Below are 22,794 nucleotides of genomic sequence, written 5' to 3'. Positions count from 1 at the left end.
TGAAAATAAAGGAAGATTTTAATAATAATCTTGTATGTTTTGTACAGTTCTTTTCTTGAATAAAAGGGATAAACAAGTATTCAAACCCAACATGAACAGAATACACACGTGACCAATATATAGGGATAAAAATAAAAAGTATGGAGAATATATGCTCATTTGAACACCCACGCTGTTCCTCTCTCACCCACATGCACACCTCCACTTGAAACACTTTCAAGTGCAATATGGAATCCTTCTCACCGCGCTGATCGCTGACTTCATACGTTCACGGTACCGAGCCGAACATCAATTAATCCTGTTCACTCGTGCAGCTGTTTCGGAGAGCTGACAGGCTCGGCAGCTGGATGAGGGGCGAGCGGACAAGCTCGGCGCCATCCTCGTGTCCTAAGGCCACGCAATGTCTCCTTCACTCCGTCTTACCAGCTGTCCTGCTTTGTACTCGGGTTTGACTGATGTGGCGACAATATCCTTCAAAATACACTCGTTTTGTTCCAGTTTAATCCAATTTACGGGGTGGAGATGCCTTCAAAGTGTCAGCTTACAACAAAATGTAGATCAAATTCTGTGGCTCAGTGAGGCAGTTTAGAGTTACAATCCTTCAGATTTGAGTCCTGCTCTTGTTCAAAATGATGTATTTATAGAACACTAGTGAGTCTGTCATCCCGGTGATGTTTTCAGCTGTGGAGTTACGGACCCCGTCTCTTCCTGCGAAAGTTTCCGTTGACAAAAAAACTGCGGTGACGCTTGCTAGGATCAATTATCGTTTATAATGCTGAAAAGAGTAACATCTTTAAAGTGCAGTATGTAATGATTGTTAAGCCTGAAACACAGCGGGCCGACCGTTGGCCGTCTGAAGCATTTGGGAAGACTCGGACGAGTTCGGGAACAAATCTGTTCGGTGTGTTCAGCTGCGTTGGAAGCTTTTGGAACCACATGGACAGCGTCTGCTAAGATTCAGCTTGCGAAGTCTGAGAATGTTGGCTGTTGGCTGTCTGAGCCATTGGATGCTCTGATTGGTTGTATGCTAGCTGTATGACCATTCTGACTAGCGGTATGCTAGCAAATCAGCGCGGTGTGTGGGAATGCGTAATTCTGTGTGTGCTACTGAACGCTATGGTGTGCGTTTTTTTTTTCCTATGCACTCCGTTCGGTCATTTCCTGTTTTGGATTACCGGCGTGAGACTAGTGCCACCCGCGCCACTTACTGCATCTCGCGCAAGAACAGAACGAACACGGCACTGTGTAACTGCCAGCCGTCGAGGCGGTTTGTTTCAATGCAACATTTCTGACGAACAAGTCAGACACGAGGCAACGGAGTGGTCGGATAAAGGCAGTTGGCTGTTGGTTTGAGTCTGGGCTGTGTGTGGGGGCCTTTAAGCAAACAGTTGCCAATGAAAAGTCAAGGTGACTGATACAATAACATTGGGAAAGTCTAGAAGAGCCACGTGATTCAATTATTTTACACCCAATCAAGTTAGTTGGCTTGGTCGGTGGAAGTCTCTAGTGTGGATGGTCTATGGGTGACCCAACACGGAAGGTTGCTTCAAAACGCCACTGAGCAGCTTCTATAGGAATAAACGCGGCTCCACATTGTGCGGCTGCTGACAGAGGAGTTAACTGATGACACCGAGACACTCCGCCCATAGTGTGGCTGAAAACTGTGATATTATTGTGATCGTGATGCGATATCGTGACAGCCCTAGACCCAATTTTGTGTGGCACTTTGAAGGAAGTGTGTCTGTGCACCTGCCTCTGGCTTTTCCTTGGAGTTGGCACACAGTTTGAATCCTGTGTTGAGAACACGGACCCCGCCAGTAACACTGAGAGCACTTACAGAATGCAAGTACATTAAATGTTTTTTTTATTCGTAAATAGGCTCACAAATTGAGTTTGGTTTATAGAAATCTTAAGAACTGTAACTTTCATCAGACTTTTCTCAGGCCTTTTAACTACTAAATATTGACGAAAAATATCAATTTGATATTTGCGCAAAACAGTCAGTCAAACCCCAGTTTCTTAAGTTCCAGTGGTCCCAAAGCATTTATAATGGTGTGCTTCAAAAGCACCTTCCCTACTCTGGCTCTGATTGGCTGGTGCTCGTTTCCATCACCAGTTGGGTTGTTATGTTTGGACATGAGGAGTTAGATTTGTAAGAGCTAGAGTAAGAATATCAGAGCAAGTCAATCAGAGGCAGAGCAGGGCAGGTCATGCCTTCGCCATCCTGGGAAAAAAAAAAATATACCCGCTGGCAACACACATGCACACACACACATACACACACACATGCATGTTCACGGATGGATAAACACAGTACATGTGCACGTATGGAGACGCAAACACGTTGAACACACGCTCACATAAACGCAATAAACACAAATCACTGCTGCATTTGTTTGTCTGCTCAGTTCTTTTGTGTGTGTGTGTGAGTTTTTTTTTGTTTTGTTTTTTTTGCACAGTCTTTTGGCACTCACTGAAGACTCCAAAAGGTAAAAACGGACACCGAGCCACTCGAGTCAGTCTTGGTCTGGGGCCGGTGCAGCACAGCACAGCATGGAACAGAGCAGTTAGCTGTGGGTCTGGCCTGGTTCTAGCCTGGGTTGGCCTAGTTCAGACAGAGTTTTGGCTATTTGTGGCCTGGCTGAGGAGTCGTTTTGGCCACTGACACACACAACCCCCCTCTCTTTTTTCAGCTGGTTGATCAATCGGAGCCCCCTTTATCTGATGCATACAAAACAACATAAAATACTGTATATAAAAGTTTCAACACACACTTACTGTATAACCATTTCTTCCACTGGTGATGTAACACCACAAAGTAATACCAAGAAAATAATATTCAAAATACGGATTTTCATAGAAAGAAAGAAATGCACACTGAGGATGATGTCATGAGCTCATGAAGCTATATACTCTCTAAAAACAGACTCCTGACCCCCCCAACAAACACACATCGATGCAAGCTAGATTGCTATACCTACTCCATATGTTATCATCATGAAGAATGCGATGAGAGAAAGGTTTGCCATGTCGCGATGAGCTTTTTCCTTCATGAAAAGAAAGGTTCAACCTCTACATTTGAAAGCCGGTAGGTGTTCTTTTTTAATTTTCTTTTTTAAATATGACACAGGGGAGAGAGCAGAGAGTAAAACGTAGGATCGGTACTTCCGTGGGAAAAAAGAGAAAAATGAATAACTTACTGGAGTCAACACTTCCTTTCTAAACCACATTTTTGAAGCGAATCTAAACAATTGCTTTGCATTTTTTGGCCTTTTACATACTTATATGTCCCGGCTGTCAACAGACTGTAAACAGTCAAGAGGTAACGACGAAGTATCTGGATGACCCGGCTGTGTATTTGTTGGCCTCGGTACCTCCTCCTGTGTCAAATTTACTCATTCTACACAAGGTCATAACGACATTTCAAGTCAGATGCAAAATACTGCGCGGCTACAACTCTGTAAAAAGGTTGTAAAGAGGTAATAGTATGCAGTACCAAGGCTGTGATAACCATATAAATTTAAAAGGGTGCTCCATCTGCCGTTCTTCTCCCCATAACTGCTGAAATGGTTTATATAGTGACCTTGGAGCTACAAGGTTCCCTCTGATATTCTAATCAGAAATGGCGTGGCTGTGGGGTCCTTTCAGAAAGTGTTTATTCAAAATAGGGGCAATAAATACAATTTTTACCGCCCCTTAGCACAAAATTACCATAATGTACTGTATCTGTGCGGGGTTGATAGGGTGGCTGATAAGTTTAAAGACTCAATGATTACCTCTTTCTGGCTTCACGCCGCAGCCTCGGGTCTTCTGTAAAAGCACCGTCTCACCTGCTGTAAATTTTTAACTGCTCAAAAACGTATAGCAAGGCAAGCGAGAAGTGTCTTTGTTGCATAATATCCAATAAAGCATATGTGCCCACGAGAAAAAGTAAAAATAAAAATGTTGAAGCAATTCCTGCCTGGTTGCCTGAACAACATCATGTGTTATTTTAACGTCCCTTAAAAAAGAATAAACAGAAACAGTTGCATTAGCGATGGAACCTCATAATTCCAAGCTCAGTATACAGTAAAGATTGACGCTGCCGCTGTGGAGTCAACACATGATTGTCACCGTAATAAGGTGAAGTTGTGCGATGGCAAACTGCCATCCAGTCTCACTAACAAAACCCAGAGTGCAAACGTGAGCCAACTCGACTGAACAACTGCCGGGAACTTTAATGGCAGATGTACCAAATGTTTCTCAGTGATCTCACTTGAGCACGAGTAGCTGCTTTAGACAAGTGTTTTCAGCGCCGTGTTCACACTGCGAGCAACATTATGGGTAAGTGGCTGGAGGTCAGATGATATACATATGAGAAACATCTCGCTCAAGTTGGAAAAAAAGTGAACATATTTTGCCCACATCTCATCAACAGCCAATCAGATGTTTGAGTTCGCTTCCCTAAAGACTTTTTTTCACATGGGGAGCACTAAATGGAGCCATTAAAGCCTTTAGTTCACTTTTACTGTGAAATAAATGTCTGAACGCTGATGCTCAGTCAGTGGTTGCATACAATGTTGATAAGTGAGTTGTTGGTGAGTTCTAAATATAAATGATTATATTTCAATATCCGGCAAGAAAAGTATACATCATCTACCCAATCGACAGAATAAAGATTAGCGAAGTACGTTTCTGCAAAACCATGGAGGAGACTTCCAGTTTCTTTTGGTCCAATTTTGGCTGGTTAGGTTTGGGCACAAAACCACTTGATCTGGGTCAGCAAAACATCATGGTTTGGATTAAAATACTTGTTTTATAGCCTAATACACGTACATATGAATGTATCTGTGGTTTGCAGAAACGTTCACTGTGAACATTTTATCCTGGCAACCGGGCTGATATCATCTGATGGTTTAAACTGCTATAGTTGACGGGGAGAATCAACACTGCTTATCAGAGACTTTCGTAGGCTGATCTATGTGTGAGTTTCAAAGAAAGCAAAACCACTAAACTGCGAGGAAAAACCTGAACGTTTCCAACAGCTGCAGAGGTTACACGATCCTGACACATGCAAAGGCTAAACCCACAGATTTAATTTTCTCTCTTGGTGGAAATAAATTTGGTAGAGGGGCCACATGGACTTGTTAAAACATGGGACTTGGACAGTAGCTGCCTCAGTAGAGGTTAGGTTAGGGCAGATTTCATGAACCTGTGTGGTTAAAAGCCAGTCACCTGTACCAAAGCTGACAAGATATAATGGAAAAACCTCAGACGTAAAACACCAAATCTTCTGTTGCAGTGAACGAACCAGCATACTTACATATAAATGTACAAAGTACCATATGAGCTAGATAGAACCATCTGTACCTTCATTTTGATATGTTAGACTACACTTGAACCCTCTCATTGCTCACAGCATTACACCAAGTTTACAGCTCAAAGGGAGCAGCTGCTTCTTCTGCATCCATCATCATCTTGAATGTCGTCGACATTTGAAAAAGGCAGTCCAGTCAGAAGACTGGAAGTCAAAGAAAGAGTTTCACACCAAACACAAATATCCACCAAACAGTTCTCCCCCCATTGCCTTGCTGGATATTTATCATTTTGGATAGAAGCTCTTCAAAAAGTTCTAATTTAAGTCTACAACATCCACTTTAAAAACACCATCCGTCGCTTTTTAAAGAAACTCAAAACGTTTCCAATAACGATCACGTTGTCACGTACACATTAAAAAGTGAGTTTCACCCAAAACGCTGAACCTTTGGTCCACAACTCCTTATAAAAATACTATAAAATGTTTCTGAATGCCATTTTTTTTTTTTCATACGTTTCGGTATAAATATGGAAAAAAAATCTATCCTACTGTGCAAGTGAGAGAAACAAATTTTGACACTTGAGGGTAGGGGAGGTATCTTTTTGTACAAATTGCAGGAATTCATTGAATGAAAAAAAAAAAAAGCGCTCCCGCTGCACCTCGTTTCACAAATACCGTATACAGCATTGACCTCGAATGAACGTCGAGTATGGAATTTTATCATGATGATAAAAAATGAGAGATGAGTATACAGAGACTCTTGCTACCACCCCTTTTTTCTTTCCTCTCAGATGTGGCATGTACAAAATCTTGTTTTTTTTTCATCCAGAGCATCTCATCGTCCACTCTTTACAAAAGAAGACACACCTTTATAGTCGGCGTGTGTGTTGGCACATAAGCATTGGCACTCTGGTAACTAACTGTACCACTTCAAGAAGCTCTGTCCCACTTAAATCAAGGTAGATCTTGTAAGCAATGGCCACTGGGCAGGTTTTAATGAGGAAAAGGATCAAAAAGTGCCGAATATATTTATAGTCCAAGCTGCCCCATTGCTGCAATACATCGAAACAAACAAGTCTTTAAAGATCTGTGTGTGTGTGTGTGTGTGTGTGTGTGTGTGTGTGTGTGTGTGTGTGTGTGTGTGTGTGTGTTGTTGTTTTTTTTGCAATATGTGAGAGTCTGTAGATGTAAAAAGTGTGAATTACAGGGAGGATTGCTGTAGATCACTGTACTGCATCACACTGTATAGGTTTGTACAAGGAAGTAACTTCAAAATGACCCAAATCTCCATTTGCACTTATTTACAGAGATGGGGTGGGAGGAGAACGCGATGCAGGGAGATGATCCAAGAGCAAGACAAGGATTGCAGGAGGAAAAAGCCTCCTCTGCTCCTCCACAAGCTCCTGACTTTGTCTTCTTCTACTTCCTGTCTTCAAAGTGCTCTTCTGGTCTTTTTGTCTCTTTTCTCTTGATTGTGGCTCTCGCTGTTGCTTATGTTGGAGCAGAAAACAGTGCACGCAACAGAGGCTCCGCGCAAATGTGTGTGAATGTGGCTTTGCGTGTGTTACATGTATTGCTGCTAACTGTCTTAGGATGCGATGCTGCTAACTACTGTGCGTTGTTGGGGTGATTCTTTTGGTTCAGAAAATGAAAAGAATTCCATGCACTGGATGCGATGGAAACGAAAAACGGATCTGTTTATGTATTCTTTTATATTCATGTATGTTGTTTTTTGTTTTGTTTTGTTTTAAGTGTAATAAGTACTTCGGTTGCAAAAAGAAAGTAACAGAGTGTGTGTTTCTCAAACATGAGTCTGCATCCGCTGTGTGTGTCTTTGGGAATAGTCAGAGGGTGGAGACGAGTACGAGAAGCGAGTGGACGTTCCGTACTGCCCCAGCCCTGTTTCAGGACTCTGCTGTCCCGGCCCTGGCCCCGGCCCTGGTCCTGGTCCTGGTCCGGTCCCTTGCCCCGTTGGATACATCTCATAGGCTGGCCCTTCCTCTATGGGCGGAGCAAAGCCCATGCGGTAGCTGGCATACTGGGAAGGATATCCGTAGTTGTCATAAGCCAGCTGGGTTGTGCTGTCCAGCAGGCCGCAGTCTCCGGGGTAATCTCCAGGCGACTGAAGAGCTGGATTGGGAGGTGCTTGCTGACTCTGCGCTGCCCTGGTGAAGGTGTTGAACTGGGCGTAGGTGGCATGGGACATCCTGGAAGGGGGGCGGGGGTCGTAGCAGCCTGCCCTTGAGCCTGGCACTGCGCTAGGGGGAACGGCGCCGCTGGGGGCAGCTGAGGGTCCGCTGGAAGTGGCACCGGCTGGTCCACTGTTTGGGTTCGGGGAGCGGAACTCTCCCTGGTAGTGGATGGCACGGGACTGGGGGCGCGCCTCATCGTGGGTGGTGGCTCGGACGTTGTAGTAGCCATTGGTTGGATCCTGAGATCAGAGGGGAGAATATTAGTCCATCTATCTCATTATTTAAGCTGTTTATCAGAACAACAACATTGGTGTTTGAGTGGTAAAGACACTTAGACATCAGGTCTCTGCTTCAGGTAATCAGATTGATTAACTGACAGTTAATCATAAAGAAAGACTGTGAGCTCTACCGGAAGGAGCACCTGCAACTACGGGATTCTTCTTAAATCAGCAACAGAACATAAAAAAATATACTTTTCATATGTTTTCTACAGCAAATCAACAAAAGGAATAAAACAAAAAATAATTAGAAAACAAAAATTTAAATCAATTAAAAAACTAAAAGTATCTCAAAAGATACGGACTCAGCCAACTTAATTTGATGTAATAAAGCCACTGTCCCACCAAACTAGATATGCACTAGATATTATTTCCACTACATATCATCACTAACTGCCGGCTGATATGGTTGGTGATATCGGTCGGAGCAGATGGTGTCACGCTGTTGATCATGCTATGTCCAACAATGTAATGGTGTGTGAGAGATGCAGAGCACAGTAAGTGTATGAACACAAAACATAACGACACAACTCCATTTTTATTATTTTACCAGAACAAACATTGTTTCCGATCAGCCCGTTGCTCACCAGAAAATCAGCTGTATAGGTCGTGGCCCATACTTACCTCCACCAGAGACGTTATGTTTTCACCCGTGTTCATTTGTTTGTTTGTTTGTTGGTTCATCTGCAGGATTATACAAAAACAACTGGATGGATTGCCACAAAACTTGGAAGGAGATAACTCCTGGTGTGGATTGAGATCCAGGAAGCTTCAGTCATTTTCATTAACATTTTTCATTAATTTCTCAGGGAATAACTCGGGCGTATTAATGTGGCTGGTGTCTATCAGTGAGTACAGAAGAGTACATGCTCTACTGAGTGCCGTTGTAATTACACTTATTGCTAGGGGGCGACATCTAGTGGCTGTAGTAATCATGACGGGAGCAAAGGAGGAAATCAGCTTTTCCCGAGAAACTGGTGATTTCCTTTAACATACAAAATTGACTGAAACTACCATATCTTATGTGGAACTAACATTTCTTAATTTTTGAATGCATAAACCTAACAACACTGACAATGCTGCGCCAACGTATGTCATTGTTTTGTCATTATATGTCATTGTGGGAACAGTCATTTATGTTGTTTTGGGAGTCACTGGCAGTCAAACTAATTAGCCATTTTTGCACGAGGACATCTGGAATCTCACCAGGGCAACGGTTTGTTTCTTCCTTTAGTTTGGTGGGTTTGTTAAAAGACACAAGGTTTGGAGGATAAAATGAGAGTTTAGCTCCACTCCAGCTTCAAGAAAAGGTTAATTGTGCTCTGGCTGGGCAGAATCTGTGTTTGTTAACTTCAGTGGCACGGATTAGTAAAACGGTATTGTTATGGAAACCAAGCTTTTAACTCTGGTGCAAATACCGAGCCTGAGGAAAAAAGCAGCAACCAGGAACTGGTAATTGGCACTTAATGATGGATATGACCACAAAGTTCATGACATGTGTTATGTTTGTGCACCATGCAGAATACAATGTTCAAGATGCTGCAGAAATCAAGGTCAAAGCGGTGAAACGTCTCATCGCTCTCACCTTGAGCTCGTACTCCTCCCTGGTGTCGCCCTCGCTCCTGATGTCCTGCTTCAGGTCCATGTCGTCTTTGAACGGCTGAGTGGAGGGAGAGAGGGAAACAGAGGGCAGAAACTAAACCATCAAACAACGAAACACACACACGGAAAGAGGGAGGGTGAGAAAGGAAAGGAGAAGGAAGAGAGGGAGGGGAGAGGAAAACAGAGTTTCAGCTTTTTCATCCCAGGAGAGAGAAAGACGAGAAACGATTAGTCGTTTGGAGAGAAGGTTTTGGGCCGAGCTTAAAAAGTGCTCCATTGCCGGCGTCGATTAAACTCTCCGGGACTTCCAGGACGCTTTCTAGAAGGACGCCAAGTGCGTTTGTCTGTGTTCATATCTGTTATTTATGTGTGAGTGTGTGCTTTTATTTAAAACAGATCTTTATTTGTTGCTGATTCTGGTCCTCCCTGTGGACAGAAGCAGTATGAGCACCACCGCCTCGTGTTATAGAGGACTTTATAGGCTAGCGTGTGGATTTGTTTTGAAAGCGAGTAAAAGAAATGGGCAACGTATTTGTAATAATGTTTCTTTTAAAACAGTGGGATTTGTGGGATGTATAGCAATAAGGTAATGTATCTACCACCTGTATGCTTTCAGATCCAACAGATCCACAGAGGACCCCCATATGCACTGCCCTCCACCCCACACAGCTGGAGAATAACAACAGCTGCACCTGGATGGTGTTTGCTGATTTCCAGCTGACTGGCAAACTCAACATTCTGGGCTTCAGTGTAACACTCCGCAACTGGATATTGGACATTCTCACAGGTGGACCCTAGACAGTTCAGACTGGCAGTCACACGTCTTTTACGTCAGCGGTCAGCACCAGAGCCCACCAGCACTGTGTGGTCAGCCCAGTCCTGTTCACACTGTACACCCATGACTGCACTCCCAGACATCAGGAGAAGTCTATAGTGAAGCATGCGGACGACACCTGAACAGCGATGAGAGTTCATATGTCCACAGAGAACAATCAACTGCTCAACATCAGAAAAAACAGCTTTTCCACCTGATTGTTGATTTCAGAAAGAGGGAGGCAAAGACACACTCTCCTACATCAGTGGAGCTGAGGTGGAGCAGGTGAACAGTTACGGATCTTTATGTCATTACAATCACTGTGAACCTCTCTGGGTCATCACATCGACGCCCTGTTCAAAAAAGCACAGAAAAGGCTCTACTTCCTACAGAAACTTGGGAAGGCTTTATTCCAGAGCAAGATTCAACTTTTACGGAGGAGCAATAGAAAGCATCAAGATTGGAAACATCACAAACTGGCACGGTTCATCAGGACCGCTCTGCAGCAGGTGATTTAAACTGCCCAGAACATCACTGCTACCCATCTATTCTCCATGACCTCAGTGAAGTGAGACGTCTGCACAGAGCCCAAAGGATACGAAAGGACGACACTCACTCCAGTCACAGTCTGTTCACCCTGCTGCCATCCAACAAGAGATGCACAAGTATCTGCTGCCGTACAAGCAGATAACAGAGCAGCTTCACTCCCCGGGCCATGGGACAACTCAGTTCATCTGCAACAGCTTTGTTTTTGATACTGTAGCGTTGTGAGAAAAATGTCAAATGTACCTTGTGCCTTGTATGTAAGTGCCTTGTGCCTGTAACTTTTTCGAGTAATGTTAAGTGGGTTGCATGTAAGGTAATAGATTTGGTTGTTCTGTAATACTGATCATGTTGAGTTTAAACTGAAGTTATCAAGCGTCCCAGTAATGCTATGTCTTTATAACAAGGCAACAGTAAGCTATAGCTCGGGAGCAAGGCCTAGATATAATCTTACGCCATAAAGAAGTTGTTACGCTGCTGGCTGCCGTACCATCAGACTACAGAGCAGCGTCTTTCCCCAGGCTGTGAGACTCTTCAATTAATCTACAGCCGACATCATAGCTATTATCAAACTATAATAACTACAAAGAAACAGCCAGTCTTCTCGCTGTCATGCAGTAGCTATAAGTTCCTTGTTGCATGTTAATTAGTGGAAATTACTTAATAACTTTAATTTGCATTGTATGTGTTTTTGCATATTTGCAAGGGTTTTTTGTATGTCATGTACTTTTCATTGTGTAAGTGTTTCTTTATTCTTATGTATATACAGTACAGCAGGCTTTTTGTTGATTTTCAGATATCTTTGTTGTCAGAATGTGCGTGTGTTTGCAGACAGGCCTTGTGGAAGTAGAAATATGTGTGTGTGTGTGTGTGTGTGTGTGTGTGTGTGTGTGTGTGTGTGTGTGCACGCGCTCCTCCTGCCATGTTGCCCTTTGTGTCGGTGTATCTGTGCATTCAAGGCCATTGACCCATATGCCTCCTCTCCGCGGCCCCCGGTGACTCAGATGGGTGTCTACTCACGGAGTACATGGCCTTGACCATTCGGTTTGCCGTGGAGACATCGGCCGCCTCCTCCTCCAGGCTGTGGGTCTCTTTGTTGACCGTCTCTACCTTGATGTCTGGTTTACCGAGGGTGACACCCCGTCGACCTGGAAGAAGAGCACAACCTCAGGTCATAATCTGAGTCAACGTCAAGAGTTATTGATTTTCTTTCTTTCTTTCTTTTTTTTTTTTTAACAATCAAGGTAGAAAAGCAAAACAAAACAACAACATTTTATTCTGATTAATTCTGTTCTTGTCTGACTTGTCTGGTCCACTCTCTGCCTTGGTTATTTTCTCGCCGTTGATACTGGTGCATTAAGCAATTTGGCAGGCTGGCAGCTTCAAGAGGCAGAAAAAGATAATGATTTGAGCTTTGAAGACTTCAGTATTCATCATGAGCAAATGAAAACTGCACATTCATTCAGCATAAATATCTTTTTTTTATCAGCTGAAGATGAAGATTTACATTTTGCAGTAGTTATCTCCGTCAGAGGGTGTTATGATTGTAAATCTTTGTATTAATCCACACACTTAACTTGAGCTGAATGGCAATATTCTTTTTTGTTAAAAAAATGTATTTATTATTTTACATAGTTTACAGAGAAATCAGCCAGCTTTCCCCTCTCCTAATGTTTCCAAGTGGAATTGTTGTTTTTTTAACAATGTTGCAAAGGATGAATTGTGTTTTCCTCAGAGTAGCAACCATCAGGAACACAGGACAAAAACACAAGTTTATTCTTACATTCAGTTTGTAATGGAGAAATAAATGAAGAAAGAGATGACGGCAAGCGAGAAGCCTGAGTGACCAGTCAGCCTTCATTTTATCTGGAGACTTTGAAATGTGACGGGGTCCCTATTCTGTAGCCATTACATTGTGCAATCTACATTTACCACATCATTGTATGTTTAAGAAAATCGTGTCTACTGCCACTCTAACTAAGTGACTGAAAGTTAATATTTTAATTTTGTGTGATTTAAACCAGGATTTCTTAATTTGGTGGTATTGTGTCATTTATCTACAAAAAGAAACTTTTGCAACTGGAAAGATGAAATGAACCTGTATTGAGAACCAGCAGCTTCATCTCAAATATCAAAAGAGTCACTGAATTCCTGTAGCCTACCTGGGCATCTGGCTTGATGGCCAATATACAAATACCACATCAGCGATTTAGTTTGTCAATTTATGTGACAAAAAGTAATTTTCTATAGAAATTATTAATGCAATTGAACACATGCTCTTCAAGGTTTCTCTCTTTTTTTGTTTTGGTCCCAACAGACGACAACACAATAAAGGACACAATATTCTGAGCGAAAAGGTGAATCTTCATGGTTTTAAGCCCCTTTCAGACACGTGGCTTGTTACTGTAAATGACATACAGCACATATTTACATGTTTGTCTCATATGATTAAGCATCTCACAGAAAAGTCAGAGTGGCAATCTTATTAGGTCAGACTTCTCCATAATACTTCTACATGACACAAATCTGAATGAGTGCTGTGGCATCAACAGAACGGCAGCCGCAGCACAAGGTTTAATATGCACATGTTGAGACTAAACATGTCATTTAATTAAAAAGGATTAAGGCAGGTGGGGAAAAAAAGAAAAAAAAAAGATTTTTACGCTTATAAAACTGGTATATTCCTGTATCAAACGCTTGCCTTGTAAATACTGAAATGAGAATACTGCTCATTTTAATTGATATAGTCGAGCACAGAGCAGTCAGTACTTGTCAACATGAGCAGCTCTGCTGCAAAAGCAGAAAACCTTGACAGTAAAGATTTAAATCTGTGAAGTCCTGAGCCGCTTCGCGCACTAAATAAGAGACAGCTTATCTGGAGCCACGACGATGTTTGTTTTTTGAGTTTCTATTTCCAAACGATATCTGTTCTGTAGTGCTGTTATCAGCTCTGAACCAGAAAATATACTCTTATCCCCAGAAAATCCCTCCGGGGACTCTGCCAGTCACCTTCATTGTCTTTTCCGATTTCTTTATTCGAGGCAGCTTCAAATGAAACAACTTAAAGACACCACGCGTCCTTTGCGCTCTCCAGTTTGTGTTTACAAAAAGCTAATTGGATTGCCGCAGGCTGTAGAAATAACATATAGGAATTCGCAATTTAAATACTATTCACTTTTAAATGATCTTGTTTCCTGCTCTGTTATTTATGTACTTTATCTAGTGTATGAGCCGCATATAAATACGATTTATATTAAAAAATAATCATACAATTCATGTCAGTGGAATGAAAAGGGAATCACACAGTAGGCGTTTTAAGGCAGTTTGCCATATTATATGAATATTCATTAATCTTATTTGAATAAAATGCTATACGGCTGGCATATGTTCCTTCCTCCGAACGTGGAGAGGCAGAGTGACAGACAGAGAGAGTGGATGAAAGAAAGACTGATAGAGACATACAGTTTGTGCGTGCCTCTACACACACACACGCACACACACACACACACACACACATTAAAGAACCACTTTGTGCACTCACTGCCTTTGCGTTGGCGGTAAAGGAAGAAGGCGAGCGCCAGCAGAAACATAAGCAGCAGAATGGAGGAGCCCACCGTACCACCGGCAATAATTCCCACTGGAACAATATCTGAAACAAACACAAGCAGAAAAAAGGGGTCAGGTTGAGGGACAGCTGCTGTCTCATTGTCACTGAAACCTGCTGTCGTTTAAGCATAAAGCCTGTTGTGTCCGACAGTAGCTTAGTACTGGATCTCTGAGGGCTGGTTATGTTGATAAGGTATGCAAGTCAGAATAGGGATAAAAACAGTGTTAGTGTACATGTGAGGACACAACCAAGCCCGCTCTCTCTCGCTCTCTCTCGCTCTCTCTCGAAGATGTTGTTTTCTGAAGCTGGCGAAATCTGACAGCTGAAAGAAAAAGAGCCAGATAAGACTGACAGAGCATGAAGAAATCATTTTCTCAATGTAATGTGACATACCAAGCTCTCAAAATAAAAATGCGAAGCCGTCCAGAAAGGAATTATAACACTCTGTGTTTCGTCAGTCCTCCGGCTGATGCCTCTGCGTAATAACATTGCTCAAGGGCACTTCAGCTTGTAAGAGAGACAAGAGCTTCTTTCTCTGGGACATTAGAGACGCTGTGTGGAATTTTTCATTGTAAACAAACACTTCCGCGTACCGTCTGTGCTTCTCAATGAAATGCATTAAGTGGTGAGTGATGAATACACTTCCCCTTTATAAAACTTTGAAAAGCTGATTGTTTCACTCCCTCGACTTGAGCTCACATGTGTATTTTACAATCTATTGAACGAGTTGAATGTCTTTCCTATAAGTTAAGATATTTGCAAAGACTTTTGTTAATGTTTTAAAAGTTTTCTTTACAAGGGCGGTCTTCCTCTGCTCTTCTTTTACTTTTACGCAATCTCAAAAACTCCAATCAAACTGTCTAAACTAGACCATTAGACCAAACTTGACCACCATTCAGTGAACTGTTCAGTGGTAATACAACTGGTTGAAGTGTTTATTGGTCCGGTGCAGTGCACTCTGGGTATAACCTTGTTCAGTTTTCACTCTTTAAAGTGTTCAGTCAGCTAGTGTAAATTAAAACAATGTTTAAAACTTAAAACATTGGGGAAGCTAGTTGTCAGGGACATCCCTTGTCTTTCAGCAATTATCAATATACAGGTATAACTATAGATGTGTTATCACTTTTATCTAATCAATGGGCTCGTAATCCATCCCTTAACTGAACATGGGGTACACACTCGTTGTGGTCATATAGACATATTTTGCTTTAACTGTGGTATGACTATTATGTTCACTGCCACATCATTTGCTTCTCCGTACCCGTCTCTTCCAGGGTGATGATCATGGTGCCGGGTCCGAAGGAGTTCCAGGCGGTGCAGTTGTAGGGCGAGTGGAAGTCAGACTCCATGACGTTGTTGATGGTGAGGGTGGAGAGGACGGCCCCGCCCTGCGATGGGGGTTTGCTCTGCTCCACAGTGTACCGCTCCATCAGGGTGCCCTTCTCCTTCTCCCACACGTTCTCCTTCCAGGCCCAAACCTGAAACACACATGTTAGAGGGCTTAGTTTTGTACTGAACTATTAGTTTTGGTCAGAGGTGTTGCTGTTGCTCAAACCTCCTTGGGATGACTGAGATCAACAGAAACTGAACCAAACAACAGAAAGAGTTATTTGTAGGTGTTTTGTAATTATTTAGTTAATCAGTGAGTGTGCATAGATTTTTGTGCCAAATATAACAGAATTCCCTCACGGCGTTCTTGAGATATCACATTCACAACATGTGAGATTCCGGTGATCTCTGACCTTGAAAATCGAATCAGGTCATTCTTGAGTCAGGGTGGACATTTGTGCAAAGTTTGAAGAAATGTCCTCAGAGGATTCTCTCACTCGGTGGCTGGTGTAGGCTACTTGTATTGTTAAATAATGGCGTTAAGGAGTGTAATGGAAGGAGTTTTTAGACAGATCTTTTATCAAAAATTGGGGATCCTACATTTTAAAAAAGCATTTCACATCAGAAATAATAAGATACCATAGCCAATTTATATCATATTTTTATGTCTTTATATTTGGCTACAATCATGGCACACAGGCCCCCAGTTTGTGCAGCCCTATTCTAAAGAATATTACAGATCTGCGATAAAACATACAGTGGGGCAGGACTGAGAGAAAGAAAGGCACAAAACCGTCTGCTGCTTCAGCATCACTAACAGGGCCATGGATTTATCAATACACAGCACAGTCAGGCTACTGATATTTCAGAGCCGTGGTCGGGGTCATAGATTCGAACTCACTCAAAGCTCCGTCAGATAAAGGATCGCTGGTTTCAGGCCACTAGAAAGCACTTTGTAGGCAAAACCTGCTCTCAGCCTGCCTCCGTGTGATCTGCCTCTTAAAAAGGATTGCATTAAAAACGGTAAAGCGGGTGTACGTCAATTTAGGATTAAGTTAAGATCAAAGGCTTGGTACATCTGTAAACTGAAGCACTTGTAAATCTATAAATCTGTGCCTAATCAACACAGCAGGAGAAGTCCTTTAGAGAGACAGAGGCGCCGTATCAGTGCGATGACGACGCGATTTCCAATATGTTTTTGTTTGTTTGATTTTTATCTAAACTGCTGCAATCACCTGATTTCCCCTCAGGGATCAATAATGCTAATTTGACTTAACTTTATCTTATGTAGTATTAAACACACACACACACACACATTGAGACACACACACACACACAATCACAAGTACACGTTCATCAAACAGATGGGCTCTAAGGTTAAGCGAGTCTGGGCAGGAGATATATTTTAAGCAAAACAAATTATATTCTCACACCTTGGTAACTATTTTTTTCCTCCCGGTGCGGTATATGCCTAATTAAAATGTGTGCAGCAACTTTTCAAGCTGGGAGAGAAAGAAATTCCTCACAAATAAATCAGAACACACACACACGCACGCACACACACGCGGTGCAGCCAGTGTACATGAGCGATAAAAAAACCAAGCAGGTTTTTCTACTTTAAATCTGCTGAGGTAGAAATTTAAGGGTATTAAATATGGAGCAAGGTGATATCAAATATACATAGAGCCACATGTTGTGCTAATGTACCTTTTAACCTGGTTTGAAAAACTGAAACGGGAGAATGTGATCATAAGTGGATGAAGGAGAAATTAAAAAAGGCCCCAGATCTTCTGCTTTTTTTCCTCTCTGACAGTCTTACGTAACATGTCTTTTCTGTCTCCACAGTCTGCCTCTCAAAATCCCTCCATTTCTTCCTTTATCGCTTTTTCCTCACAATAATTTGTTGCACCACCACTGTCTGTATTTCTGTCTCTTTCTCATTTTCTCATTGCCTATTTTACACACAGTACACACGCAGTGTGCGCATGCACACACACACACACACACACACACATATTCACAGCGTCATATCCATATTTTATAAGTCCTTGTGTCTCTGCATTAAGCCGAGACTATAATGTCGTATCACATTATACGCTCTTAGCTCTCTGCCAGTGCAGCAGGGGGGCTGAAGCTTCCTAAAAGCTCTGATTTCTGTCATGTCGGCACTGCACAATTGGATAATTGACGCTGAAAGGTACAGAATTTTACTCTCCCGCCATCTCTCTCCCTCTTATTTCAATCTGTGTCACCCTCACTTTCTCCCTCTACTCATTCTAGCCTTCAAACTCAAAATGCCATCACTGGATTTATTTCCATTTTCCGGCAACTTTTTCTCATTTGTGAGCATTCTGGTATTTTCCTTTTTTTTTTTCAAAAAGCTTTGTATCACACACTATACCACACATTTTGTAGCTTCTATAGTGCACAGGCACTTTATATTAAACTGTAGCTTGATCAAAAATTGCACTCGGTGACTTCGAGAAAAGGCAGGAATGAAAAAACTGCATACAGTTCTGCAGTTACGGCACATTCGGGATATTCCATTACAGTTTGCTGGTGAGGCAGTTTGTGTGAACGCTTTCCTATGAAGAAAAAAATGGTGACCATTTTGAAAGGAATCACTGAGTTGGAACACTTTTGGTGTGAGGTTGATACTGCAATCAAGAGTGTATGGAGGCTGCACTGACCGTCTCCTGGTGACCATCAATAAGTAACTGTAACTTTAAATAGTCTTAAAGCCACAATATGTAGAATTAGTTATTTAGTTATTTTGGCATCTTTCACGAGACTTAAACATTTACTTTGGCAGCATCAATCACACATCACAAAGTCACACCGGTTCTCAGAGAAGCATCTTTCATGCCTCATTCAAGTGCAAATTAGTGGAAATTGTTAAAAGATAAAAGTGCAGAAATTTTGTCTCCCCCTTCTGGTCGCAAGAGTAATTACGCAAATGCTGCTGACTCTGCTCACAGGTGAGCTTGCACGCTTCGTTTCGTTTTTTTGATCTGCAGCATCAGAAGATTTTCCTGGATGCCTTTTAGCATTTTCTGCGATACTTGTAGTGGCTACTTCATTCCTCTCCTCTTCAGCTCTGCCAAACCAATCAGTACTGGTCGGCTTAAAATGCATCACTACTAATGCACCAGCGCGGGAAAGTCGCCACATAGTTCAAATTTAAAAACTCCAGTTTTCTAACAATACAGATCTAACAATTAATGTAACAATGATAATTTATGTGTAAGTCCCACACTCCAGCTTTAAGAGGTAAAAAACATCACTCACAGATACAAGTTCAAATCTTTCACTAACAGAGCTCCCTGACCTCAAGAGCAGAGGTTCCAAACCACAGGGTCGGGATCCACCACGGTTTCAAAAGACACTGTACATCAGTACATTTTTTCTGATTTTACCTCTTTTGGCTCTTACAATTAGTCAAATAAAGCTTTATAAGACAGATAAATCTTTGGTTGAACCCATTGAACCCATTTGTCACAACCCATTAAGGCTGCCACTCACAATCATTTTGATTGACCATTCATCTCACAGTTATGTCCTTAATTAATTGATACATTTTTCAGTCAATAAAATATGTTGTGTTGTCTCAAAGAACCAGAAGACATCCTAAAATGTCTTGTTTTGTCAACAACCCGTCAAAAACCCAAAGATGATGAATCGATTAATCGGTGATCGAAACAGATGACGACTAATACAATAGCGTTATGTGGTTACGAAATGTATTTGACTGGGAAATATGGCATGTCTTAAAATAGTGGTCAGGAACTACGTAGGAATATTGTCCTAAGTTGCGTCACTTGCGACTGAGGATGCAGGAAAATCTGTCAGCAAGAAAAGTGGATGGCAACAAGTAGTGACCGAGGTTAAACATCAGTAAATCAGCTGACAATGACTGTCAGACGGTCACTGTGTCTTGCATGGATGTTAAAAGGAGGTATCTCGGACTAAAAAGGTTGGAAACTTCTGTCTTATAAGATCTGAGTTGTGGCTTATGCGTTTGTAAGTACAGAAACAAATACAAGTCATAAAAAGCTATAAATGATGCTGGATGCCAGCTCAAAAAGGAGGCAGTAATGTTGTGAGTCTCAAGGTTATATTCTATTGTTCTGCTGCCGACAAGATAACCCAGGGGTTTGTTGGACAGACACAGCTCATCATATCTTGATTAGCTGGTTACTGTGTTTCCACTATGAGATGACCTTTTCAATATTTCTATATCAAATAAACACAGTTTAATGTTATTCAAATACTGACATAAACATGTGGCAATACTAGGAGCTTTGTTTTCTTTTTTCCCTGATTTTCTGCACCCGAACATTTCAGCTGAACATGTGTACCGTACAGTGTGTCTCCTCATACAACCACACACTACAGCAGCTGTTTTTGATGAGTCACACCTTCCAGCACCGAGGAGGAACAGATTGTTCTTGCATACTCGTCGTGACACAGTTGGAGAACAATGCCACTTGTGCCAATCGCTAATAACACGAGCTGAGGAGGAGGAGGAGGTAAAAACTTGTTTTGTTTTCGGGCCGGACGAGGGGCTGTCGCGATCGGTGTGAGTCTGATGCAATCTGAAAAGGTCGAGCACCTCTGCGGCAGATTACATCCTCCAAAGATGGACTTACAATCTTGTCGGGTGGGGGGGTGCTGGCGATGTAGCACTTGATCTCTCCTCTCTCCCCTCTGACAGCGTACTGGACTGGATCACTGGAGATGATGGGGGGACCTGAAACACGGAGACGTAAGAGGATCACCACAAGAAAACGTCAGGGCTGAGACGTACATGGGCACTGGACTTAACAAATCAACAATTCAAATTAATGTTTACAGTAAGAACCTGAACGATACGCACTGTTACCCAGACACATTGCACGGCTGCTTACGCGCACAATGAATGGGAAGCACAGAAACAAGCGGATGCTCTGGACACCACGGCTGCAGGCTGGTCACGGGCGTGGAAGATTCAGCTTGCCTGGGGCAATGTGCATTGATTTAATTGGCAGATGAGGAGCTCATACTGCCCAATGAACGGAGCCTGTCCAGATGCAGGGACAGCACCAATGCGAAAAACAATCAGAGCAACAGAATGAAGGTTACATTCTGCTTAGAGTTTTACCAAAAAACTATGTCCAGATTAATCCCTTTGGTGACATCATCAGGTGAGATCTTAAACTATAAATCAAATCCTTTGCTATAAATATCCATGGAAGGACTACATTTACAGTAAGTTTAGACATGAACCAAGCTTGAGAACCCAAAACAGAGAAGGCGATCATATTTGTAGCTGTGATCTCCCGTCCAGTCACTTTGCTCTGCTGAGGTATAAACCGCTCCCAGCAATGAACCAGATACCTTCCTTTGAATTAGCTGTGCTAACACACTGTCCGCTTCGTGAACAGGTGTAAACGTAGTCATGCGCTCATCAAGCTTTCAGCACCACGCGTTCCACAAGGACACGCCGATGAATGCCCCTGCATTTTTGATTTGACCGGCTGCTTTGTCAGCTGCCGGAGATTTAAAGAGCGTTTCTGAACTCTTTGTTCCTTATTGTGTTCTTGGTGAATCAGTTTTGATTTATGAAGTAATTGCTGGTCTCTCACGGGGACAGTGCCGGCATTGAAATATTGGCATTGGGCCTGTTTAAGGCTGAAAAATTAGCTGCAGGGATTGGGTCAGGCCCGGGCTGGAATGAATCAGGTCGCGTCGACATAAATACAAGGCCCATGCAGTTCTTTATTTTGTGCATTCAGTGGCTTCAGTCGTCGGGGTGGGTGGGGGGGGGGTTACCTATACGTGCATGGTGTTAAAAAAGACTTAGATCAGACAATCACATCATTTTGCTATTCATCCTCCACATTTGATCAATAGCAGTGCTTTGTTCTACACGTATCTGCAGAGCGACTAAACAGAAACTGACCGTTGACAGTGAGCGTAACCTCGGTCTCTCCCACTCCGATCCGGGGCACGATGGCCTTGCAGACATACTGGCCTGCGTCGGCCTGGCTCACTGACTTCAAATACAGCTGGTTGTTGTTGCTGAGCACCTGGACAGACACACACACACACATACACACACACACACACACCAGGGTATAAGCAGGATTGTAGATTTGTGAGGTGGAGAGCGGATAAAGACAGACAGGGAGAGATGTTCCAAAGAGGGAGGGAGATCTATATTTAATTCATAAAACATGTTGATTTACTCAGCAGGCTCCATTAGTTTTTCCTGGAGCTTTTCATAACTTTTTAGGCATGAATTAAAGATTTAAGATATGAAGATGGAGTCTCACTTCCAACCATCTGCTTTACAACTGAGCATTTATGAGGTCTGGGTCGTCTGTGTAGGTCGGGGCTTGGGGTTTTCTGGGCGATTATTTACGAGGATGAAATTCACACCAATTGTTCGGACATACATCTTACATCCCGAAAAGTGAAAAATGGTTGTAGAAATGGAACTTAAATAAGACATAAAAAAAGTGCAGGCTTCGAGGTCCAAGGGTTGTGGGAGGTTTGTCGGTGATAGTTTGTTCTCACCATGTTGGAGCCCTTCTTGGTCCAGGTGAGCGTGAGAGGGGGGTTGCCAGACCACTTGCAGTTCAGAGTGACATCAGAGTCCACATCCACAGTAACGGGCCTGGGCTCCACTACCAGTATTGGGCCGACTGAAAGAGAAGACACAGAGACATCTTTTATGACACCTAGCCTTTAGGATCACCAAGTGGCTAAATAAATGTTATTATTATACTCATTGTGTGTTATACTTGAAAGTGAACTGAAGGGACACATTGCATATAGTAAATAGTGAAGTTAGTGAAGACTGCAGCTACAGCTGGTGTAGCAGATGCGAGCCTCACACCAACAGGCTTCTCAGCACAAATAAAAGGATCATCATTTTCATTGAATTTTCTCCAAAACTGTGCGGTAAAAGAATAATAATCTCATGGTTGTAGTCTAAGCCAGCCTTACCAGCACACCTCTAAAGGATTTACTTACTTAAAAAGCTCTCTTTTAAGGAAATTATGAGTCTTGCAATGTAATTTCAGCTCCCTTTGCCTCTTATTTGCCCCAAGAACTGCACAGTAAAATAACACTGACTTTTCTATGGAAAG

General features: G+C 42.4%; 1 protein-coding gene across 2 annotated transcripts in view; it reads right to left on the bottom strand.

The window, feature by feature from the left end:
• kirrel1b (kirre like nephrin family adhesion molecule 1b) overlaps positions 1 to 22,794 on the bottom strand; it is an 86,051-nt gene continuing 63,257 nt past the window's right edge. The window contains exons 8-15 of one of the 2 annotated variants that reach the window (XM_037084827.1): positions 22,220 to 22,347; positions 21,603 to 21,729; positions 20,311 to 20,411; positions 15,594 to 15,810; positions 14,267 to 14,374; positions 11,746 to 11,873; positions 9,352 to 9,462; positions 1 to 7,727 (exon numbers count right to left, since the gene is read on the bottom strand). In XM_037084827.1, coding sequence (XP_036940722.1) covers positions 7,098 to 7,727; positions 9,352 to 9,462; positions 11,746 to 11,873; positions 14,267 to 14,374; positions 15,594 to 15,810; positions 20,311 to 20,411; positions 21,603 to 21,729; positions 22,220 to 22,347 — 1,550 coding nt within the window. In that variant the 3' untranslated portion in view covers positions 1 to 7,097. The remainder of the gene's footprint in view (positions 7,728 to 9,351; positions 9,463 to 11,745; positions 11,874 to 14,266; positions 14,375 to 15,593; positions 15,811 to 20,310; positions 20,412 to 21,602; positions 21,730 to 22,219; positions 22,348 to 22,794) is intronic. The other variant, XM_037084828.1, reaches the window with a different exon arrangement.

This window comes from Acanthopagrus latus, chromosome 21 (genome assembly GCF_904848185.1).
Source record: "Acanthopagrus latus isolate v.2019 chromosome 21, fAcaLat1.1, whole genome shotgun sequence".
In the NCBI taxonomy this organism is placed as follows: Eukaryota; Metazoa; Chordata; class Actinopteri; order Spariformes; family Sparidae; genus Acanthopagrus; species Acanthopagrus latus.
This window is presented reverse-complemented; position numbering and strand designations above follow the sequence as displayed.